Here is a 22,070-nt window from a genome sequence, read left to right as displayed (position 1 = left end):
CAACAACCAAGAAATCAAATCTAAATAATATTTACTTTTTACCCAGTTCTGTACAACTAAGAAATAACATTCTGAGTTTAAAGTTCAAATATCTTTAAACTTTAAACTCAAAATTTCTTTGAAAATTTCTTTGAAATCCATTCTTCGGCCATTAATAACAGAACTAATATATTAACTTTGAATAACAAAAGGTGTCAACTTGATTTATTCAGTTCTTATTCTTTAGAAGAAAGAGTCGATCCACTTACCTGTTGTTTCTGGTGAACCTGATGTAATGCTGTTGCACTGATAAGAGCAAGCTTGTGTTCTGCTTAACCTCCTCTCAATCTCCTGTTCTCCTATTTTTAGTCTCTCATTCCTTCTCCTATAGTCTGTCTTTCCTAGTCAACTCATAATGTTTACATTTCACCCCTGGCTTGTGTTAATACACTGACCTTTTAAGTCTGTGTTCAGTCAGTTTGCCAGGCTAACAGCACACAGTGCAAAATGAATAATCTCCTCTCCTTCACACCCCAACTTTCAAGCAGTCAAAACCAGTGAACAATTACCCTGCACATACCATCTCCTTAATAAATATCCACAGTAGATACACTGTAAAATACTGTTTATCTCTCTATCTCTCTATCTATCTATCTATCTATCTATCTATCTATCTATCTATCTATCTATCTATCTATCTATCTATCTATCTATCTTTTATTTATTCAGAAAGGATGCATCAAATTGATCAGATCAAGAGACAGTAAATTCATTTATAAAATAAACATTTATATTTTAAATCAGTGCTGTTGTTTTGAACTTTTTATTTACCAAAGAATTCTATTTAAAAAAAAAGAATTCTACAAAACTATTTCCATAAAACTATTTTCAACATTGATAATGATAAGAAATGTTCCTTGAGCACCAAATCAGCATTTTAGAATGATTTCTGATCCTAAACTTTTGAAACAGTAGTGTACATTTTTAATTCAGTGATGAACTGGCTTTTTGCTTTATTGACAAATTATTTTTCTATTTAATGCTGTTCAGTTGCTTTGTTACTGTCATCTGTTAAATAAAGGTGACTTGACTTGACTTGACTATATATAACATGTCTAATGATTACTTTTTTAAAGAAATCAGTATGTTTTATAAAGTATATAACTTGTCAGCATGCCGATATATAGTGCTGTTGTGCTTCGGGTATCAAGAGTTTGAATCCCAAAAATAAAACTTTAAAATGAAGAAAGAAAGAAAGGAAGAAAGAAAGAATGTAATGAATTAATTAAAAAAGTATTAAACCTGCAGGACCTTTATGGACAGTCATTTGTTGAAAACCCTGCCATTTCCGCACAAAGCAAATGAAAAGTCTTGCAGGATTTAAAAGAATTTAAGCAACCTCTTGATAGTCATAGCTTATCCATTTGTGTGTTGCAAAAAGTACTAAATTCATCAATCAAACGAAATATTACATTCATATTGATGGTGGTTTCCATTTCTAAATCATGGAGGTTTGTTTATGCAAACACATGATTAAATATATAAATGACAGAAAAGCAGGTATCCATCTAACCCACCTCTCTCACTGACGCTCTCGATCTCCACATCTTCACAACTGGTGTATTCCGGTGTGGAACCGGCCTCTTCCTCCGAGCTGCTAACAGATATCTGCCTTTTGTTTCCTCCCCGTTTGCTCTTGTAGGGGCGGGGCGGGGGCGGTCGTAGAGATTCCGATTGATCAGAACTGAGTGAATCATTGCGCAGCATGCTCTCAGCTTTTTGACGTTTAGATTTGCGCAACAGCGCAGCTGAGCCGGGGTCCAGGTGGCTCGGCTGCAACTTCCTGTCCCATTCCTGAGGCTCCCTGAGCTCAGGTGGGCCTGCAGGCATGGCAGGGCCCACCCTGAACCCAGGAGCAGGCGGCTGTGGGGTGTGGTTCGTTTTAGGAGGAGGACCCTGCACAACAGGTGCACCCTGCAAACCTGTACCCCCCGCGGTCCTCTCTGGGGCGTAGGCCTGCTGCTGGCACTCCAGTGAGGCCTGCCGCCCATCTGCCCATCTACGTGCACCTCTGTTGTCCTGCACCATTTCCCCTGCCTCCCTCGGTTTAGGATGCATACGTCCAACAGGCTCTAACGGCCGGAGTTTGGCCGGATGATGTGAAGCATTTGGGTCAGCCCTGCACTGTTCCCTGGGTGGTTTCTGCTCAGCTTCAGTCCTCCTGGTCTCAGGACTGTCGTGCTCCTGAGAGCGAGTCTTCATCAGTCTTCGACTTTCTCTCCGATTTTCTCCAGTATCTCGCTCCTCAGAGTGGATTTTGGATAGGCCTCGCCGCCTCTCACCTTTTGGCCCTAGTTTGCCATTCTGATCGGATTCTGCTGGTGGCTTTTTTCTAGAGGTCAAATAATTACACAACATCACAAAAAAACACTGTTACAGACAGTCTTTTCAAATTGAAAAGATTATGTTGTTTAATGAGACAACCCAATGCATCAAAAATAGAAACCAAATGAGCATCACAATGTCATGATGCTTCTTGTTTGTCATGAAAATACTCAGATAAACTGTTCTGTAGGTCTGAGCTGGTTTAATGTGGTTCTCAAGTCTGGCCAAACTTCGTCTAGCCAGGTTTAGCTGGCTAAACTCATGTTTAGCTGGTTTAGTTGGCCAGCAAAAGAGTGCCCAAACTATATCTATAAATCTACTATATTTTAAGTTTTAAGGTTCTTTATTGGCATCCATGGAACTTCACAAGGTTCTTTTTAATGGAAAAAGGATCTTTAGATAATTTAAATGTTCTTCACACTAAGGAGAATAATGGTTCTTTTAAGAACTGGTGACTGAAAGGTTCTTTGGGGAATCAAAAAAAAATCTCATCACTGAGAAAATCACTTTATTTTTAAGAATTAACTTCCAAAGCTATCAGGTAATTTATTTAAATGTGATTACAACAATACATTTTAACTGAAAAAAATAGAACATTTATAATCATTAAAGTTGACACTGAAATGAAAGTTGTGATTATCTTCCCTATTTTATTAGAGTGAAGTCGCTACTCAAGCAAGAATAAATTTAACGTGGGTACTTGATTTTATCCATCAGGAATTGTTTGGATTGTTTTTGTTGGCTGCTGAGATCTCATTTGAGTGACAGGTTGCTGGCGGGATCATTGTACTGTTCTCGCACTGTTGCACACATCATCAGAGAAGAGATGTGCGAGGGGGAGGGAAGTCAGTGCTTTTAATTAAAGATTACAAGGGCAACTGAACAAAAAATAAATTGTGCACAGATAAATCATTTATAATAAACACTGCAATATTCCATAAACAAGTAAGAAGTGTCAATTCTGACTTTAATCATTTTTTGTTCATTATAACCTTTAAAAAATATTCTGGGAAAAAGTTACTTTTCTAGTTTTTGTATTGAGGGAGCGAGTGGCTGAAATGTACCTTTCTTGTGGAGGCTCACTACGTGAGCGCGATGACAGCGTGTCAGCTGACCCTGTAGAAAGGCCTTTTCTGGGGTTTGTCGGGGCATGTGGCTGGGTGTTATGGGCAGTGGAAACGGAGGAGTCGAGAGGGTTCTGAGACCTAGAGCGTGCCTTCTTCTCCCCAACGGGACCTCCACACATGGCCGGTTCACTCACTGCTGACCCAAGCTCTCCAGCCTTGGGTCCATGGCTGGGAAACCACTCTCCTGATTTAGTGAGCATATCCTGTTGCCTTCGGCACTTGTTACATACCCACATTACCTGGGGTAAAAGAAAAATCATATTTCAAAATTTTAAGTTTCACTAATTTTGTGAAGATAAAGTGTTTAACTTCTGTAATTTTGCAACTCCAAAAATAATGAATAATAAAAAAAAATGATTTCAGATACTGTAGTCCCTCCCAAAATGGTTAACTGAAATACAAGAAAGTGTTTTGATACAAACACAATGACATACTTCACATGTGTGTGACAAAATAATACAAAATTCCAAAAGATGACAGATGAAATTAGGATGACACATCTCTCTTTTTTATTCTTGGTCAATGACAAGTTGGTCATGTTGGTTTCATATGTTTATTTGTTTGTTTTTGTTTTTACTTTAATAAAAAATTGTAAAGAAAATTTTACATTTAATGACAAGAAAAGTAATGTAGTATAACCAAGTGAAATACAATAATACATTTTAATAAGCTATTAAATAATGATTTAATAAACTGAAGCATTTTTAGCATTAGCACTGAAGCATTATTTTTCAAAAATACATATACAAGTCATGGATAATATTAATAAATGTTATTATTATTATTATTATTATTATTAATCATTAATGGATACAATTTATACATGTAAACTTGGCTAATTAATCGCATTTCTAATTATTTTTTTTATTATTATTAAAGTAATAAATTGTTGCATGCATATATTATCCAAATTACTGTACGTGATACATCAAGTTCACATAAAAAAATGTGACTCCACAGCTACAGATAAAAGGGTTCTTCATCATGTGGTGACCAAAAATAAAAGCTGAGGTGTCAAAAAGAGAGCTAATCTGGCAGAGACACTGAAACCCTGCGATATGTGACTCAGGTCTGACTGACAAAACGGCAGCCCGCTATAAGGGATAATGTAGGCAGGAGGAGGTGTGAACTGAAAAAATGAGACAGAAAGGAAACTGTTGTGTTAGCAGGGATAAATGTAAAGACAAACAATGAATATTAGGTAGTAATGTTAGCTGACAGAAGGTGGGTGTTGTTGAAACAAGAGGTTGAGACTTGAAACTGCGAGCTCCGTGGGATGTAATCACATGCCCACAGAGCAAAGGCATTGACTGTGGTCACTGTGGGAAGATTCGCAGGAACTGTGGGGAAAAGCATGGAGGGTCAGGCCACGATACACACAAACATTAGCAGCGCTATCCATCACCCTCCTCCACACACACACAGAAAGCCTGTCTGCTGATTTCCTTTAGCAGGAGGATCAGGAGCGAGGAACACAAAAGATCTTGGCACATTCCACATTTTTTCTTTTTTTCCCACTTCCCTCCTCCAGATTGCTTTTGATTAAAAGCTTGGGAGGTTGCGCGCGAGAGTGAGTGAGGGAGGGGGAAGGAGAGACATGCATCAACACATCTATATTTATCCAGGCAGCCACCCAGCATCATTGGGGATATGTAAAAAAAAATTCCCCAGCTCACTGCATAACTTTACTCAGTGAAGACTACCATTGATCCTGCAGATGCAAGGCCAAACAACTGATCTTACACAGCGCAAACACACGCACACATTTAAGACGCAAACATATACACACACGTAAGCTTACACACACACGCAGCCTTCTGCTGCTGATGTCTTTGCCAGACAAACACGCTCTGTGGTTATAGTTGGAAAACGAAATGTTCGAATGTGCCACCTGCTACCAGAACTCCTGTCCTAGTTTCCGCTGCTTTTTCTTTCTTCTTTCACTTTCTGTCACTCAACTAACTTATTTAATAATTCTAAACTCTAAATTAAAATGCACACAATTTGGTCTAACTGCAATCAGAAACTAAACAAATCAATAATATTTTTCAAAAAATGTAATACCATAAAGGCCCGGTTTCATAGACGGGGCTTAGCCTAAACCAGGATTAGGCCATAGTTCAATTAGGACATTTAAGTAATTTTTATAAACATTCCTTCGAAAAAAGTATTACTGGTGTGCATCTTAAGACAAAATAAAGGCACTGACATGTTTTAAGATCAGTCGGTGCAAGTTTCTTTTCGATAAAACAGCTCAGATTTACATTTTAGTCTAGGACTAGGCTTAAGCCTTGTCTGTGAAACCGGGGGAAAAACTGTCAAACACAGTGACCAGCCATCATGATCACATCTATGACAATAAAACCCTCATCCCATGTGATTCACACACTCATTCATCTTTATCAAAACCTAAAATCACTCTGTATCAGTATCAACTTTTTCCATTAAAGCAATATTTAGAAATTATTTTCTAGTGCATTTTTACCTTCATATGGGCATTTCTCCCTGCCAATAAAAAACACAAAGTGTGTCATCCATTTATACCAAATACTTCAAATTAATGAACTAAAATAATTTAAAATGCATATAAATATCAAACTGTCCTAATCTTGAGCTCTCTATGTTCTTTATATAATTATGGCACATTATGGTTTTGATGGCTTACTTTACATTGTGTTATTAAAGCCTAATTAAATTAAAATACTTTATAATAGCTATACATTCAAAAACACACCTCTGAACAGTGTGAATTTAATACTGTTAATACTGTATACACTTAAAAAAAACTTCTGATTTACTGAATTTCACTCGGAAACTGATAACAAATTTCACAAATAATTACACAGAAATTGCAAGTAATGTTGAATTCAAGGTAAAATTCTGAAATAGAAATTGTTGTAAAAATGATTTATTACTTTAGTACTTCAAACTATTTCAGTTAACTGCCAAGGCAACATTTCTCATTTTCATTGAAGTTTTTTGAGTTTAAGTTTTTCATGTAATAATTATATTTTATTTTATTTCAATCAAAAGTTTTAGTTTTCATTAACAATAACTATGCCTCAAAAACAGCAAATAGGAATATGACATCTATGAGCAAGAAAAGTCAACAGAAGTACTAAATTCCTGTAATTAAATTGCCCTATTCTGGGTTGTGAAAGGTTCATATTTTTGTTCTGGGAGTCCCCAACAACAGGTTGACATGCATTCAAGGTCAAAAAAAACACTTTTATTGTCTTATAACATGCATTTGTTTTTACCGTACCTTATTTTTTTACCTTACGATTAGTTTTTCCAAACTCCTCCTTTGCATGAAGCAAATCAACTGTGATTGGTCCAATTGATCTCATTTTCATTTCGTCATGCCTGTAATTCCTGATAAAGCTGTGTTTGTGCATGCAGTGTTGCTTTGTGTACAGTGTTACCAGGAAAACTATTTTTTACCACTCCAAAATAGTGGCATAGAATGAATTTGCATTTTCATTTAAATCATCGCTAAAAGACATCAACATAAAACGGCTTCGAATTTGTTTTAAAAACGACTTGTTTCAATGATTCATAGTCGACTCTTTCTTTTCAGAGACAATAACTTCATGCACGGTGCACTTTCAGATTTAAAACTTTGCAGGATGTTTTCAGTCACTTAGAGCTGTGTTAAACACCTCATGATAGGTAATTTTCACGAATCCACAATAGGGGCACTTTAAGAATATTATAATCCAACAATAGACATAGACAGAATTCGCAGCGGGGTATTTTTGCCTTACATTTGCACTGGGGCACTCTTTTGTCTCTGTTGGTGACATTTTTTTACCGAAAGCCCTGGTTAATTTCTGGCCCTGCTTTATAAACCTAGCAACTCACAGAGCTTAATTTTAATATGAAAAAAAACAGAAGCACATGAGAAGGTCTCCAGTGATCATACTGTAGGAGTGGTGTTGATACAGAGGTAGCAATGGTGTGTATGGGGCAGAGAGGGGCAGCTCTCTTACAATGAAAAAGCATCATGCTGTGATTGAACAGGGCTGGCTGAAATCCAAACTAATCTAAAGTAAATCAGCAGCAGAATCCCCAGCTGTCGGGCACAGACCCCCGACCCTCTCCACATGGATTACAACACTCAAATACAAGCCGCCTCTCCTCCAACAACCCAGAAACACTGTACCGCACTGCTTCCTCTCAGATCACACATCACTTATGGACAACAAGACAGGAGGAGGCAGCCGGTTTAATCAAGACAAACTGCTTTCAGATGATTTGTTTGTGTGCACAGACGGTAAAACTGCACAACCGGATTATTAATTCACAGCTTTACAATGTTACCAAATGTGGTAGTTGAGCACTTGCTTTGTAACTCTGTGAGTTTGTTGAGAAATTGTCCAAGAAAATGTCCTTGCAAGAACCATAAGAGCATAAGATTCTGAATCTGGGCTGCTAGCAATATCAATTTAAGCTCCTTGCAAAGTGCTTCCCCATAATATTATAGATGTTTTGCCAGTGCTTGTTCTCTATTTTTCATCTATTATTTATTTTCAACAACCTGATCTTGACATTGTTGCATTAGTGATGGAATCTGTTACACTCTAAAAAAAAAACTATAAAGATTTATATGAATGATTAATATGTGAATTAATATTTGAATGACATATTGCATTGTGTTGGCATTTACAGTTGAAGGAAATGTCCATAAACTTTACAGATAATTTTCTGGCAGAAAATTGCTGGTATTTTTTCTGCACTTTTACTTACAGTAGCTTTTTCACTGATATCTGGCAGGCTAACGTTTTCTTTTCTAATCAGACAGATGAAAATGTGGAAATGGCTTCCAGTTTGTTATCCAAAACTCAGAAGAAGAGTATCTGGTGTTCATAAAATGTAAACAATGACTATAAGTTCAGTATTATTAAAAACATTCCCAGGGGTCTGTGAGAGAAGGACAGAGGGTGTAAAGGAAGAGAAAAGGTTGAAGCCATGAGAGGGTCAGTCTTATCCTCCAAGGTTACTCATCAAACTCCTGCAGGTCCAGTGATGGGCTAATTATCAAGCTAATTAACATCTGCTAATGATCAGTAAAGGCCCTGGTGCCTGTGAGCCACTCTGTCCAAAAAACACACACTCTCTTTCTCTCTCTGTCCAGCATCTCTCTAGCTCTCAGCTTATTTCACCTTCAGATCAAACAATAACTACTCATTCAGCCAAATCTGTACAAATCAACTTCTAATTAATCACCTATATATATATTATATATATATATATATATATATATATATATATATATATATATATATATATATATACAGTACACCTATATATATTTTATTATATATATTGTAATATATAAATCTATTTATGATTATATTATATTATATTATAAATATAGAAACCTTAAGAACTATCGGAATCATCAATGGTTTGAATTCAGGTGCCACTCCTTTTAAGCGCCTGAATATTCCATTGCAATATAATGGCTTTTCAAACACATTAACATAAAGTTATATCAATATATGTCAACTAGACAATACAGCTGGAACAGTCTACACGATATTTAAGTTAAACATCTCAGAAGCAAAGGTTGGAGGATTTTGAAAGTGGACACAAGATAAAACTAGACATTAAATTACTTTTTTTTTCAAACAGAAATAACACTTTATTTTTTTTTATAAAAAAGACAATTAAATGAACAATATTAACACTATTAAACACTTTTCTAAAATTTCAGTTGCATATTTCACTTTCTTTAGTGGATTATCCACAAATAAAGTAATTCTACCATCTTTGTGTAAGTGTGCTTTATGTGTGGGCATGTGTTATCCAATATAAGCGTGTCCTGGATTACACTAAAGCACTCGTCCCTCTCCACCCTTTCAATGCAAGATTAAGAGAATGTAATAGACCCTTTTTTTCAATTATCTCCTCAAAAGATGTTTTTGTGTGTGTGTGTGTGTGTGTGTGTGTGTGTGTGTGTGTGTGTGTGTGTGTGTGTGTGTGTGTGTGTGTGTGTTTGTGTGTGTGTGTGTGTGTGTGTGTGTGTGTGTGTGTGTGTGTGTGTGTGTGTGTGTGTGTGTGTGTGTGTAAAACTGTCAATGCTTTTGAGATACAAAAAAAATAAATGACACCCAGCCTCAGCTCTTGTGGAACAGTACCTGATTGTCCAGACAAAAGATGTTTGCTGTAAACAAATATAGAACGCCAGAAGACTCTTCTTTGGCTCTTCTCCACCCAGCGGCACAATCTGCCCATCCTAGCTCACTGAAACAAAACTCTTGAACTCAGGCTCTCAATACCTCTCCGCTGCTAATTTACTCTCAGTCGAAAATCCGATTCTACGCCTGTTTGTGCGGTTTCTGTGTAAACCACAATCTACTGAACAAGCTCAACAGCAGTGGATCTGGTGGATCGCAACAAAAAGATCTGTCACAGGTCTGTTCTTTTGGAGTAAAAACAGTACTAAAAGCTAAAAATTAAATAGAATAAAATAAAAAAGCATAGCTAGCATAGTTAGGGTAGTCTAAAAGTTTAGGGTCAGTACATATATATATATATATATATATATATATGTATATTATTTATTTATTTTTATTTATTTTTTTTTTGAAAATTTATATTTTTATTTAGCAAGGATGCATTATATTGTGTGACTTTAGAGACTGGATAAATGACTGCTGAAAATACAGCTTTGCCACCACAGGAACAAATTAAAATAAAATGTAAAACAGTTAATTTAATAATATTTTACCATATAACTGTTTATTTTTGAATAAATTAATTTTGGCATTTGGTGAGCTTTAGAGACTTATTTTACAGTCTTAAATATCTCTACTTGTTAACATCAAAGGTTTTTTTTTAAATACTTTAATAGAATTTTTGTATTCCAGGTTTGCTACTGAGTTGGGAACCAACTGAAAATCTTTATTTTTCGTTTTTGAAGTATCCTTTTGTTCACAAAAATGCTAAACTGCTGAGTTTCTGGCTCTGTTTGACTAGCAGCCGAAGGCCTGTCATTCATCATCAAACTCCGCCTCTTCCTCAATCTTGTTAATATCAATTCATTTCCAAAGCTTGGTCAGATGCGGACAGGCAGGGTTGTCCGCCGCTGTCAGGTCCATGCAAACGGGGTGGATAAATGAAGTGCTTGAGTTCTGTGAGTGGAGGAAAAGGGAGAACGCAGTTCACGCTTCCACCTCCGACAGCTTGATGAATTAGGGCGGCAACAGGCAGAGCTAGACCCATAATTCAGCATGTTATAAATCCCGGATAAGGATGAAAGACTGCCACAAAAGACATTACTGTCCATTCAATCTAATGAGCCAGTACATCAGTCCCTGGAGACGCTCACCCACCGGCCCTCTCTCAAAACACCCCTTCACCCGTCCCTCGTACAAGGACCATTCCTATTATTAAATACTGGATCGATAGTGTAAATAATCTATTTCATCTCCCTGCTGATGTTACAAAACCAACTTTCAGTCTTTCATCACCGAGACATACATCTCATGCTTGACAAGCCATCCGCAGATCGATACGGTGATAAGTTTAGCTCTACTCCCTCTCCAAACATCAGGCCTTCTCTGAATTAAGCAGATTGATGAGGTCTATGAATACACCACCTCCCATGGTATCGCCAGCTATTTGTGTGTGTGTGTGTGCATTTCATTGTCACATTATACTTGTCTCTGTAGACCTGAACTCAAGTCCAAATCCCCACTGGATCTGTGTCTCGTATTTTAACTACATAAAGTCCTACATGAGGTCTAACCAAAGCCTGTTTAAAAACACACACACACACACACACACACACAAAAAACAGTTATTCTCACCAGGATTATTTTAGATAACTAAACCTAAAAACATAAAATATATATATATATTTACTTGAATTTTTTTTTAATTAAATTAAATTAAATTAAATTAAATTAAATTAGATATTTAAAAAAATTTATTTGTTGGTTTTTTGTTGTTTTTTTAGCTGGCCAAGGCAACATTCTCATTTTAATTTTAACTTGATGTATTAAAATAACTAAAACTGGAATAAAACTTAATAAAACTATATATTAAAATATGACCAAAAAATTAAATTTATGTTAATTCATTCTTGATGAGAAAAATAAATAAAATAAATCAAAATTGAAAATATAAAAATAAAAACATTAATTCAAAATAAAAAATAAATAAAGTTCCAAAAGGTATAGAAGAATCATTTTTAGGTTCCCCAGAGAACCTTTCTCTAAACAGTTCTTATAAGAACCATCTTTTTTAGTGTAAAAATATATTAACAATATTATTATTTTAATATCTAAAGAACCTTTTTCCACTACAAAGAACTGTCTGTGCAATGAAAAGTTTCCATGGATGTTAAATGTTCTTCATGGAACCACTAATATCGATAAAGAACCTTAATATTTAAGAGGGATACTAAAATAACACTGGTCCTCATCAAAAAAACATTGGTCTAACGTCCCTGTCGATAAAATATCCACAAACCAGATGCAAAGGAAGAGGAGAAAGATCAATATTAATTATTTCAGAGTGTCGCTTTGAGGAGGTGGGCAGTGGAATGACACATCGCTGGTGTTTTCCAGTATCACTGAAGTTCTGGTGTTAAAAGCCAGGCTGACCATATAGTTTAAAATGGATCTTTGCAAAAGAAAGAAAGAACAAGAGACCGAGTGGAGAGTGTACAGCCTAGGGAAACGAATCTGACTTAAAAAAAACAGCAGCACTCAGAAAGAAACGCTTGGCTAAAGAAGAAAACACAGATATTACCAAGAGGCCTAATAATCATTGGGATAATAGGCTCTGGATTGCATTTACAGAGATCCTTTTGCAGCACTGAAGTGTATGGCACTGTTCTGATTAACAAATGCAGAGCAATGGGAGAAGACACAGTGCATGTTCATTTTAACAGTATAGCAGGCCAAGCAGGACATGCATTCATCTAACACATTCTCTGGCCCTGATTAACTAGGATCACAAATAAAGGGTGCTATTTTGCTTGTGGAATATAACATACTGCACTACATGTGTGCATTGTGGGTGATTTACGAACAAGAACTGTATACATAGGTTAGACATGTCCATATTTAAAGGGGCCTACTGCATGTGGTAATTGTACTAAAAGTTACATGAAGTGCTCACTGCATACCAGGCACACAATCACAAACACACACACACACACACACACACAGACAAACAATAAATTAATTAATTAATTAAAGAATATAATATAATAATATACACAAATATAATATATAATATACACAAAAAGTGGTCAACAGGCTCATAATTAGATTTTTTAAATCAAATATAAGGTAATTTTGTGAAATATTATTACAATTACTTTGTAATACTTTTTTTATTTTATTTTATTTTATTTTTTGGTTGTGCATCGATGTATCACCCAAATTACATAATTATTCAGGGAAATCCACAAAAACATGTACTGTATACACATAAACATTTTGTAAATCTGGGTGTTATGCAGGTAGCATATATAGTATGAAAATAAGCCATAAAGAAGCTCACATAACCTAAACATGACAAACACGACAAAAAAACACTGAAGATGTACTGAAGTGCTTGTATATGTGAATGATGGGAGTGAGGGAAAAAACACTTTCAGATCAGCATTCACACTGCACAGTGACAAAAAGAGAATAGAAAATGCTAACCACTTTGTCCTCTTTCTTCTCCAGCGTCACAGAGAGAAACAGGATGGTGGGTGGTGGAGAAGAACAAGAGAGAGAAGTATGAAATGACAATCAGATATGAAAACAAAAACCATTTAGATGCTTACTGGAATAATAAACACAAAAACAGCTCTGGACTGGCATTAGCAGCATCAAAAGGTGTCAAAATACAAATTGCATTTTCCACTTGCAAAATGAACATGTCTTGGAATGATTTACATTATAATGTGGACAGCTCACAGTAGTGTAAATTTGCAGGTATGTTGCCACCCACAGGGCAAACCTGAGAGGTGCAGGTTGTACTGATATTTACTTTAAGATTTCCCATGAATAATTCCCAGTGGAAATAAAGGTAGTGCATTGGTCACTGAAAACAAGAACATGACATTTCCTTCTGCTTCACTGTCCCATTTTACATTAACTGTTTATCATAGGTATTTCACTGCCATTTAATGAAGAATCCATACAGAGAGTCACACTGCAGGACACATAATTTTGGAGACTTAACCATTGGAGGCTGGCATACATATCAACGAGCATGGAGGAAGAGGATTGGTTAACTTTAGAATTCATAGTAAAAACATCATGGTACAGCCAACTGCCATGTTTCATTCAATTTACTGTATTTAATTCTGTATTTAATTTAATTTTAATTGCAGTTTGCACTTTTTATTGTGGCTAGTCTGTGGCAGGGAGTTTATTAAATTCCTTTAAAAAAATACTTTGGGCATCGGAAAAACAAATGTAATTGTGCATATATACACTATGATTTGAAATTCTGGGGTTGGTAAGATTTTTTATGTTTTTGAATGTCTCTTATGCTCACTAAGGCTATATTTGTTTGGTCAAAATAAAGAAAAATCATTAATATTATTACAAATTAAAATAACTTTCATATTAGACTATAATTTAAAATGTAATATCTTCTTGTGATGACAAAGTTGTATTTTCAGCAGCCATTACTTCAGTCTTCAGTGTCAAACAATCCTTCATAAATCAATCTTTTATTCTGGCTGGGTATGCATGAAACATTTCTTATTATTATCAACATTAAAAACAATGTGCTGCTTAATATTTTGTGAAAACCATGATACATTTGTTACTGTTTATTCTGCTAAAAAATAAATGTAGTGAATTGTACAATGTGCACTGGGTGGGGCATTTGTGATTTTTGTAACAATTTCAATAAACTATTTCAAGTCCGTACACTCCGGACCAGCTCAGGCTACTCTCATAGCAATGGACCTATTAAGTGTATTTCATCGCTTTTAGCTACTGTTTCCAGTCTACCAGATTGAGTAGGTGTAGCTCTCTATGTTTAACCTACAGGCATCTAGCGACTCCATTATCAAGACTGCCACTCTCATTAATAGCACATGCCAAAGGGCTCCGAGAAACAACATGCACTAATTTCATTGAAACTAACCTCAGGGCAGCACCCATGCACTACCAAACGAAGACTTCACTTCCATTGCATCACATATGGGATTTCTTCTCAGACAACCTTCTACACTCAACTTCTACAGCTTTGGGAGTTACATCAGGGGTTATATCTCAGTACAAAAGCAACAATCAGATCCTAGCTGTCTTAAAATTGAATCATAATTTCAGTGGGAAATGTACTTATTAAAAATATGAATGTAATGAAATTCAAATTCTGGCTGATGCCAATAAGCAGATAAAAAAATTAAGCCAATAACCAATAAATGGTAGATACATACAAATTATATTTTGTCTTAATAAATGAAAAATAAAACACTAAAAAAATATTTTAATGTTAATGTTTTTAAAATACTAAAAACATTTTACTGTTCCAACTAAATTTAGCTACAGTATCACAGTATTGTAATGCAAAATTAAAAATATGATTAATTTTGGGATAACTGGGCCATATTTTCACTGAATTCACTCTGGATATTAATTTTGACATTTGCTAAAGATTTAATTTAACAGTTTAATTCAATTATTAGCATTTTAAAGATTAACAAAGTGAGCATTTGAATGATGGCAATAATAATTTAAATGTAAATAGGGGAAATGAGCATGTACAATTAAATATCCAGTTTCGACAGCTACCAAAAAACTATAAAATATCTAATATTGATAACTAATACTGTGCCAATATATTGTTTATTCTTCATAAAAAATGTATTATTCATGACATTAATATTATTTATTAGTCACTTTATTCAAAAAATATAAATAAAAATTACCTTATAGGATACATTGACTGCCAATAAAATTTCTCAATTCACTTGCCATTGGCAGGCGTAGACAATAGTTACATTACAAATGGCCTGGCTTCATTGTATAGCTATAAAAATGTACATATTTACTTCCAGTATACAGGTGGATACATCTGTAACTAAATCAGTGTGTTATTAATTACATTTACCCTTATCTCCACCTCCCTGACCTCACTCCCTACTCTACTACCTCTGTCGGTGACTCCCTACACTGCACACATTATGACTGAACACTAATTAGAGCTCTGGACTCAGTGGAAGGAATAGAAAGCGAAGGTAAATATCACACTCCAGGTGGGCCACCATTTCAGGTGCTTCTCTTTGCATGATACGGCTGCCCCTGTGGAGACTCAGCGCCGACTCGGGCATCCTAGCGTGGGTGTGTGGCGACCCCCCGGTGACCAGCAGCGTCATCTCCTCTGACTAATGCCCAATTAACCTTTCTCTCATCTACCCAGGGCTCTTCTCTCCCTGTCCCTGCTTAAATGTGTGCAGATGCAGGTCAAGGAATCATGAAAAGCAGTCTGGCCATTCAAACAATGTAGGTGGTACTCACATTATTGGAACGCAGAGAGACCCTTCCCCCACAGCGGGCACAGAACTTAGTCTGGCAGTAGGAGCACAGGTTTCCGCAGCCATCAGCAAACTTGGTCTTGTGGCAGATGCCACAGGTGGGGGCGTCATCCTTGTGTTGGCCCTGTTGCCTCTGTTGGGGGGGCTCTGGCCCAATCCGCCTCACCTGCTCCTTGTAGTTGGCAAACTGCTGGTGCAAACTGGAAGGGAAGAGGAGACAGAGAAAGAGAAAGGGGACATTAAAAAAATTTGGTTCAAATTCAATAGTCACCAATGAAACATTTAACCTAATAGTTTCCCAATCTTATAAGTAAATGTAACATTTTAGCCAAATAATTTCTACATTTTAACATTTTAACCCAATAATCCATGAAAATAATAATTTGACTTTTTTGTGTGACATTTCAATTAAATAATCCCTTAAATGAATAATTCCACATTTTGTTAAATTTTTAACATTTTAACCCAATAATCCCTCAAATGAATAATTTAACTTATTTGCCTCTCCCCCCTCCCCAAGTTTACCAGCAAATTTCACATGTTTACCTAATAACCCTCAATATTTACCAGCAAATAACTTTTTTAACATAAAAATCCCTAAATTTGAACATTTTACAAGCAATTTTATAAGCATATACCATTTCTATCTATCATTTACCAATAAATATGACATATAAGAAACATCTTGACTTGACCTGATACTCTAATTTAATTTTACCCCTTAAAATTACCCATATTTATTCAGATTAACTGTCAATAATATTTTTTTTTCTAACAACTGACCAATTTTCACAGTAAATTCAATGGTTACCCTGTTTTCTCAAAAAACAAAAACAAATCATCTCGCAGAACAGAACCAAAGAATATAGCCCTGACTGACCATGTACACATGACCAAATCTCAACTCCAACTTTAAGGTATGTATTTACTTGGAAAATATGTTGCTAGTAAGCACTTATTCTGAAGCTATCGCAGTAACTGAATACAGTATCATGATATTTCAAAGGACAGAGATATAAAAATCAGCTAAACAACTGTTTCAAAAACGGCATGTAAATGGAAACTCCACAACCAAACCTCACATTTCCTTCACTCTCTTTCACTCCAGCTCAATCTCAGTGTTTCTTTCAGTATAATGTTCTTTCCACCACATAGATGAAGAATGCTTTAAGACTACATGAACATCTTCCAATAGAGTTCCAAACAAACCAGCGACTTCTAAACAAAATCATGACACGTACAACCCATTTCCAGCATTTTCCCCTGTCTAAACAGCACTGAGGTCTCAAGCATGAATCTATCCACAGCTTTACTTACGCTAAAGGGGTCTTGTTCACTGACTCCTCTGCCATGACGAAATCATGTGACGTATATTAAAATAAGCAACCTACATATAGAGTTAAAAGAATATGCTACCTATGGAATGTGAGGAATGCGCGACCATCCATGCAGAACGTGCCCCAGAGAAAGACAACCAGATGATCTGAACTCCTGCCCCAGTCCTAACCCCTGTCTACCTCCCCGTGCACCCCTACTGCTCTCCTGTTCCCCAACACCGTCACCGCAGTGAACATCCTCTGGGTCAAAGATAAACGTAAAGAACAAGCTCCAGCACAGGAGTGACAAGATACTACAACTAAAAAATGAAATCGTTTTTTTTTTTACACAGACTTAAGAGTTCAATACAATGCAATACAATACATTTAGGCTATTATTACAGTACATTTATTATAACTTGTTTTTGGTATAAAAAGGAGAAATTTACAATTACACAAAAAGTGCAAAAACAAAGAATTACAGATCTAAAAAACAATTCTATAATTAAATTACAAATATGTGGGAAATATCTATAAAAATGTCAAATTTTTGTCACCATCATTTAAGGTTGTAATATTTTTAATAACTGAGAACTACAGAAAGTCAGATATATTTTTATTTATTTATTTGAATAATATTTTATTTTATCCAGTTTAGCTGGATTATCATTTACGAATGTTGTAAAATTTCAAAATATCCATCCATTCATCTCAAGGGCTATTTTTAACGGCATGATTAATTACTAAAACACTAGACACAAATTATATACAAATATTAGGCTTCCAATAATATTACATTACAAGCTCAGATAAGTTAGTGTTACATTTCACAAGAAATGTTTGAATTTATACTGAAAGTTCACAGCACTGAGATCTCTTGTGAAACTCTAAAGCTAATATCTTAGTTAATTCTTTGGTTGGGAAAAACAAATGAATTATTACATTGATATTTGGGGGGGGGGGGTAAGTGTAAATGGAAAAAGGCACATTGTAATTCCAAAAGGCTTGAAATAGGATCCCAATTGCAATCAAAAAAGGAAAGCACGTTGAATTAAGCATGCACTGTTCTCATCTCAGTATTAAAATGTAACATTCACCTTTCAACCTTTCAGAACACAATGACCTTTAGTGACAGTAGCTCCAATGAACAACAGTGCACAAAGTCAACGCTGAAATGAAATTCACTACAAAAGCCTTTCAAACATGAAAAACATGAGAAACAGAGACAAACACTGAGCTTGGCACTGTAAAAGAACATGTGAATGTGCTTTGTACTCTGAGCCGGAAATGATATTCAGGAAAGCAGCCCAGGCTTGCCATAATTGAGACAGCACATAAAACAAAGACCCAAAAGTGAAGCACAAGGTTATACGAAAGTGAACCACAGCTTTACTTTACTTGCACAAACCCCTCTTCCCCATCACAAATCATTTGCTTCTTTCTCTCTCTCTCTCTCTCTCTCTCATCCAAAAGATGTATCATCCACCTTTTGTGAAATGCAAATAAGGCACAGAGTCTGCAAGAAACGGCGAGCAATTCACACAGGACTCCTGCATTAGCATAGAACTTGGTGTAATTAAGGTATGAGGAAGCTCTAATTAATGTGGTAAAGTGTGGGGATGCGGAGGAGAGCCGGCGTAGAGATGTGTGAGGTGGGATGCGTTTTTACTCCGTTCTCCCCTGCTTCATGACAGCTGGTCTCAGTGGCTCCTGATGTCGTTGGGCGAGCACACGGAAACGTCCATGATTAAACAGCTGTCAGCAGTCGCCCGTACTAAAGCACACCATGACAGGAGCCACAACTGTAACTCATTGGCTGTGCGCAGCGTTCCTGCGGAGGCTTTGGTCGGGCCTACACGCTGGCCCATTTATCATGTCCGCTAGGCCCCACGGCTCCCTAACATGGGCATAAATCCAGCCTATCTGTGCCAGGATGTTGTATGAAAGGACAGACGAGGGACAGAGATGTAGTGAAAGTACTCCTGAAGTTGAGTCAGTGTAAATTCAACATCATTCCCAGTGAATGCCGGGACAAACGTGCGTTTATGAGGGAACAGAGCACGTTGGCAGCCTGTGATGGAGCCATAAATGCAGCTCACAGGCACTTGCAGCTCCATTCATCCTCTAACACAAGACAACAAATCTGAACACCACTCACAGGACATTTATGCTGTGTTCAACAGGAAAAACAGCTTGACGCAAAAATGCCAATAAAGAAGCAGGTATTTTATATACAGCGGTGGTCAAAATTACAAGAACATTTTTATTTTCATCAGCTAAAAAATGTTTTTTTCAATTATTTCTATTGTTTGCTGAAACATGTCAGTGGGAAATATTAGTTTACATTTCCAAACATTAATTTTGCCATTCATTGTAATACTCCAGGGAGATTTTTTTTTTTTTTTGCACAAGGAGTCTGACAACAGCCAGTGGTCCACACAGAGATCTGATCTGATCATCATCCAGTCTGTCTGGAATGACATGAAGAAACAGAATAAGACTCAATATGCTTCAGGAAACCTTCCTGCAAAGCTATAGTACTGTTAAAAGTGTTACACTTGTGTAAAAATGTTGTAAAATGAGGATACTATATCCTGTAGTATATCCAAAAATAATGTAATAAATAGAATTTCTTTATCAATAAACTTCTACTAACTAAATTAAATCAACATTTGGTCTGACCATCCTTTGCATTAAAAGCAGCTTTTGCCCTAGGTGCAATGTCATTTCAGACAGACTGATGAAGCTGAGATCAGATCTCTGTGTGGAGCACCAGCTGTTGTCAGACTCCTTGTGCAAACAAAAATCTCACTGGATTATTACAATTAATGGCAAAATGAATGTTTGGAAATGTAAACTGATATTTCCTACTGACACATTACAGCAACAAAAGAAATAACTGACTTCAAACCATTTTTAGCTGGTGAAGATACTAGTGTTCTAATAATTTCGGCCACCACTGTATATATATATACACTACTGTTCAAAAATCTGGGATATGTAAACATTTTTTTTTTATGTTTTAGAAAGAATTCTCCTCTTATGCTCACCAATTAAGGCATTATTTGAAATGGAAGGAAATAAAAAATAGTCATATTGTAAATATTATTAAAACTAGTATTAAATTATTTATTATTATTAAAATAACTTTTTTCTATATTAAAATATGAAATTTTTTGGAAAAAGCTGAATTTTTAGCAGTCATTATTGAAAACAGTTGTCCCACTTAATATTTTTGTGGAATTGGTATTACCTTTAATAAGAAATCTTCAATGAAATTATAAACATCTTTATTTTAATGTGTCCTTGCTGAAAAAAATGATTTTTTTTTTTTTAACAATACAATGTGAAAGACATACTTCCATTTCTTCTACAATGTAATTTATATTTTACAGGAAAAAAAGAAAGAAAAAAACACACATTTAAGATTTTATTGTTAATTAATGCCTTGCCTTAAATGAGTTCTGCTGGATAACCAGAGCACCATAACACTAAACATGTCTGGAGATCAATATCTTATATATCTTATATTAATATAACTTCTATATATACAGTACAGACCAAAAGTTTGGACACACCTTCTCATTCAAAGAGTTTTCTTTATTTTCATGACTATGAAAATTGTAAATTCACACTGAAGGCATCAAAACTATGAATTAACACATCTGGAATTATATACATAACCAAAAAGTGTGAAAAAACTGAAAATATGTCATATTCTAGGTTCTTCAAAGTAGCCACCTTTTGCTTTGATTACTGCTTTGCACACTCTTGGCATTCTCTTGATGAGCTTCAAGAGGTAGTCACCTGAAATGCTCTTCCAACAGTCTTGAAGGAGTTCCCCGAGAGATGCTTAGCACTTGTTGGCCCTTTTAGAGGTCTTCACGGGTCAAAAAATTCATGCCCGAACCCGAAAGAGACCCGTTATGTACTACACCGAACCGACCCGGATCCGTCTAATATTTCAAAAGCTGGACCCGTACCCGTGTAGATCCGAGAAATGCCTACCCAGACCCGACCCAGACCCGTCTATTATTTGAAAGCTGGACCCGAACCCGTCGGGAAGACACAGACCCGACTGGACCCGATTGTCACATATTCCACCTTAAATTGCTATTACAAGTCAATAAACCTGTTGCGAAAAATACAGCTTTTTGTCTTACCTAATTTAAGGAGCATTACTGTGATGCATTACAATCCTCCGACAAGAAAGTTATCCATATTATTCCTCTCGTTATTCCAAGTTCAAGCTTAATCCATTCATTATTTCAACTTCAAAAGTCCTCTTGATGTCACGGTGACGGATGACAAATGCAACTGTGCACATGTACATTCTGACTCGAGTTAACTCGCATAATAACCTAAACTGTTTGCCCTTTTGAACTATAATAACGATAGCTCGTGCAATGCCATGGCCGCTGACGTTATTTATTTGCTAACATCTCTGTGCTCTCTGCTCTGCGTGTAGTCTGAATCTGACCAATAAAACTTTAAGATTAAACGGTTCATTTATATTATTATAAAAATGGAAGAAAATGTAAACCGCGGTTTGGTGGTCAAAGTGTCCCTCACCGGTTGCCATAGAAACATGAAACGCGATCGAGACTGCACATGCGTGCTAGCTGTATCAACCTAAAATATGCTTTAACGCAATTTGAGCATCATAGAAAACATTCATGTGACAGTTCACCTCAGATTGTGTTGCTGATTTGAAATATATTAAATATTAGTGTGTCAAGTCTGCAAGCATTATCACTT

At 35.9% G+C, this 22,070-nt stretch overlaps 1 protein-coding gene across 7 annotated transcripts in view; it reads right to left on the bottom strand.

Moving 5' to 3' along the window:
* Positions 1–22,070, bottom strand: part of LOC132157055 (regulating synaptic membrane exocytosis protein 1-like) — a 70,206-nt gene that overhangs the window by 28,530 nt on the left and 19,606 nt on the right. For 6 of the 7 annotated variants that reach the window (XM_059566195.1, XM_059566198.1, XM_059566199.1 and 3 more), the window contains exons 3-6: positions 15,980–16,196; positions 13,160–13,174; positions 3,429–3,730; positions 1,557–2,371 (exon numbers count right to left, since the gene is read on the bottom strand). In XM_059566195.1, the coding sequence (XP_059422178.1) occupies positions 1,557–2,371; positions 3,429–3,730; positions 13,160–13,174; positions 15,980–16,196 (1,349 nt within the window). The remainder of the gene's footprint in view (positions 1–1,556; positions 2,372–3,428; positions 3,731–13,159; positions 13,175–15,979; positions 16,197–22,070) is intronic. The other variant, XM_059566196.1, reaches the window with a different exon arrangement.

Source organism: Carassius carassius, chromosome 14 (genome assembly GCF_963082965.1).
Source record: "Carassius carassius chromosome 14, fCarCar2.1, whole genome shotgun sequence".
In the NCBI taxonomy this organism is placed as follows: domain Eukaryota; kingdom Metazoa; phylum Chordata; class Actinopteri; order Cypriniformes; family Cyprinidae; genus Carassius; species Carassius carassius.
The sequence above is the reverse complement of the archived record's forward strand: the minus strand, read 5'-3'. Positions and strand labels throughout refer to the sequence as shown.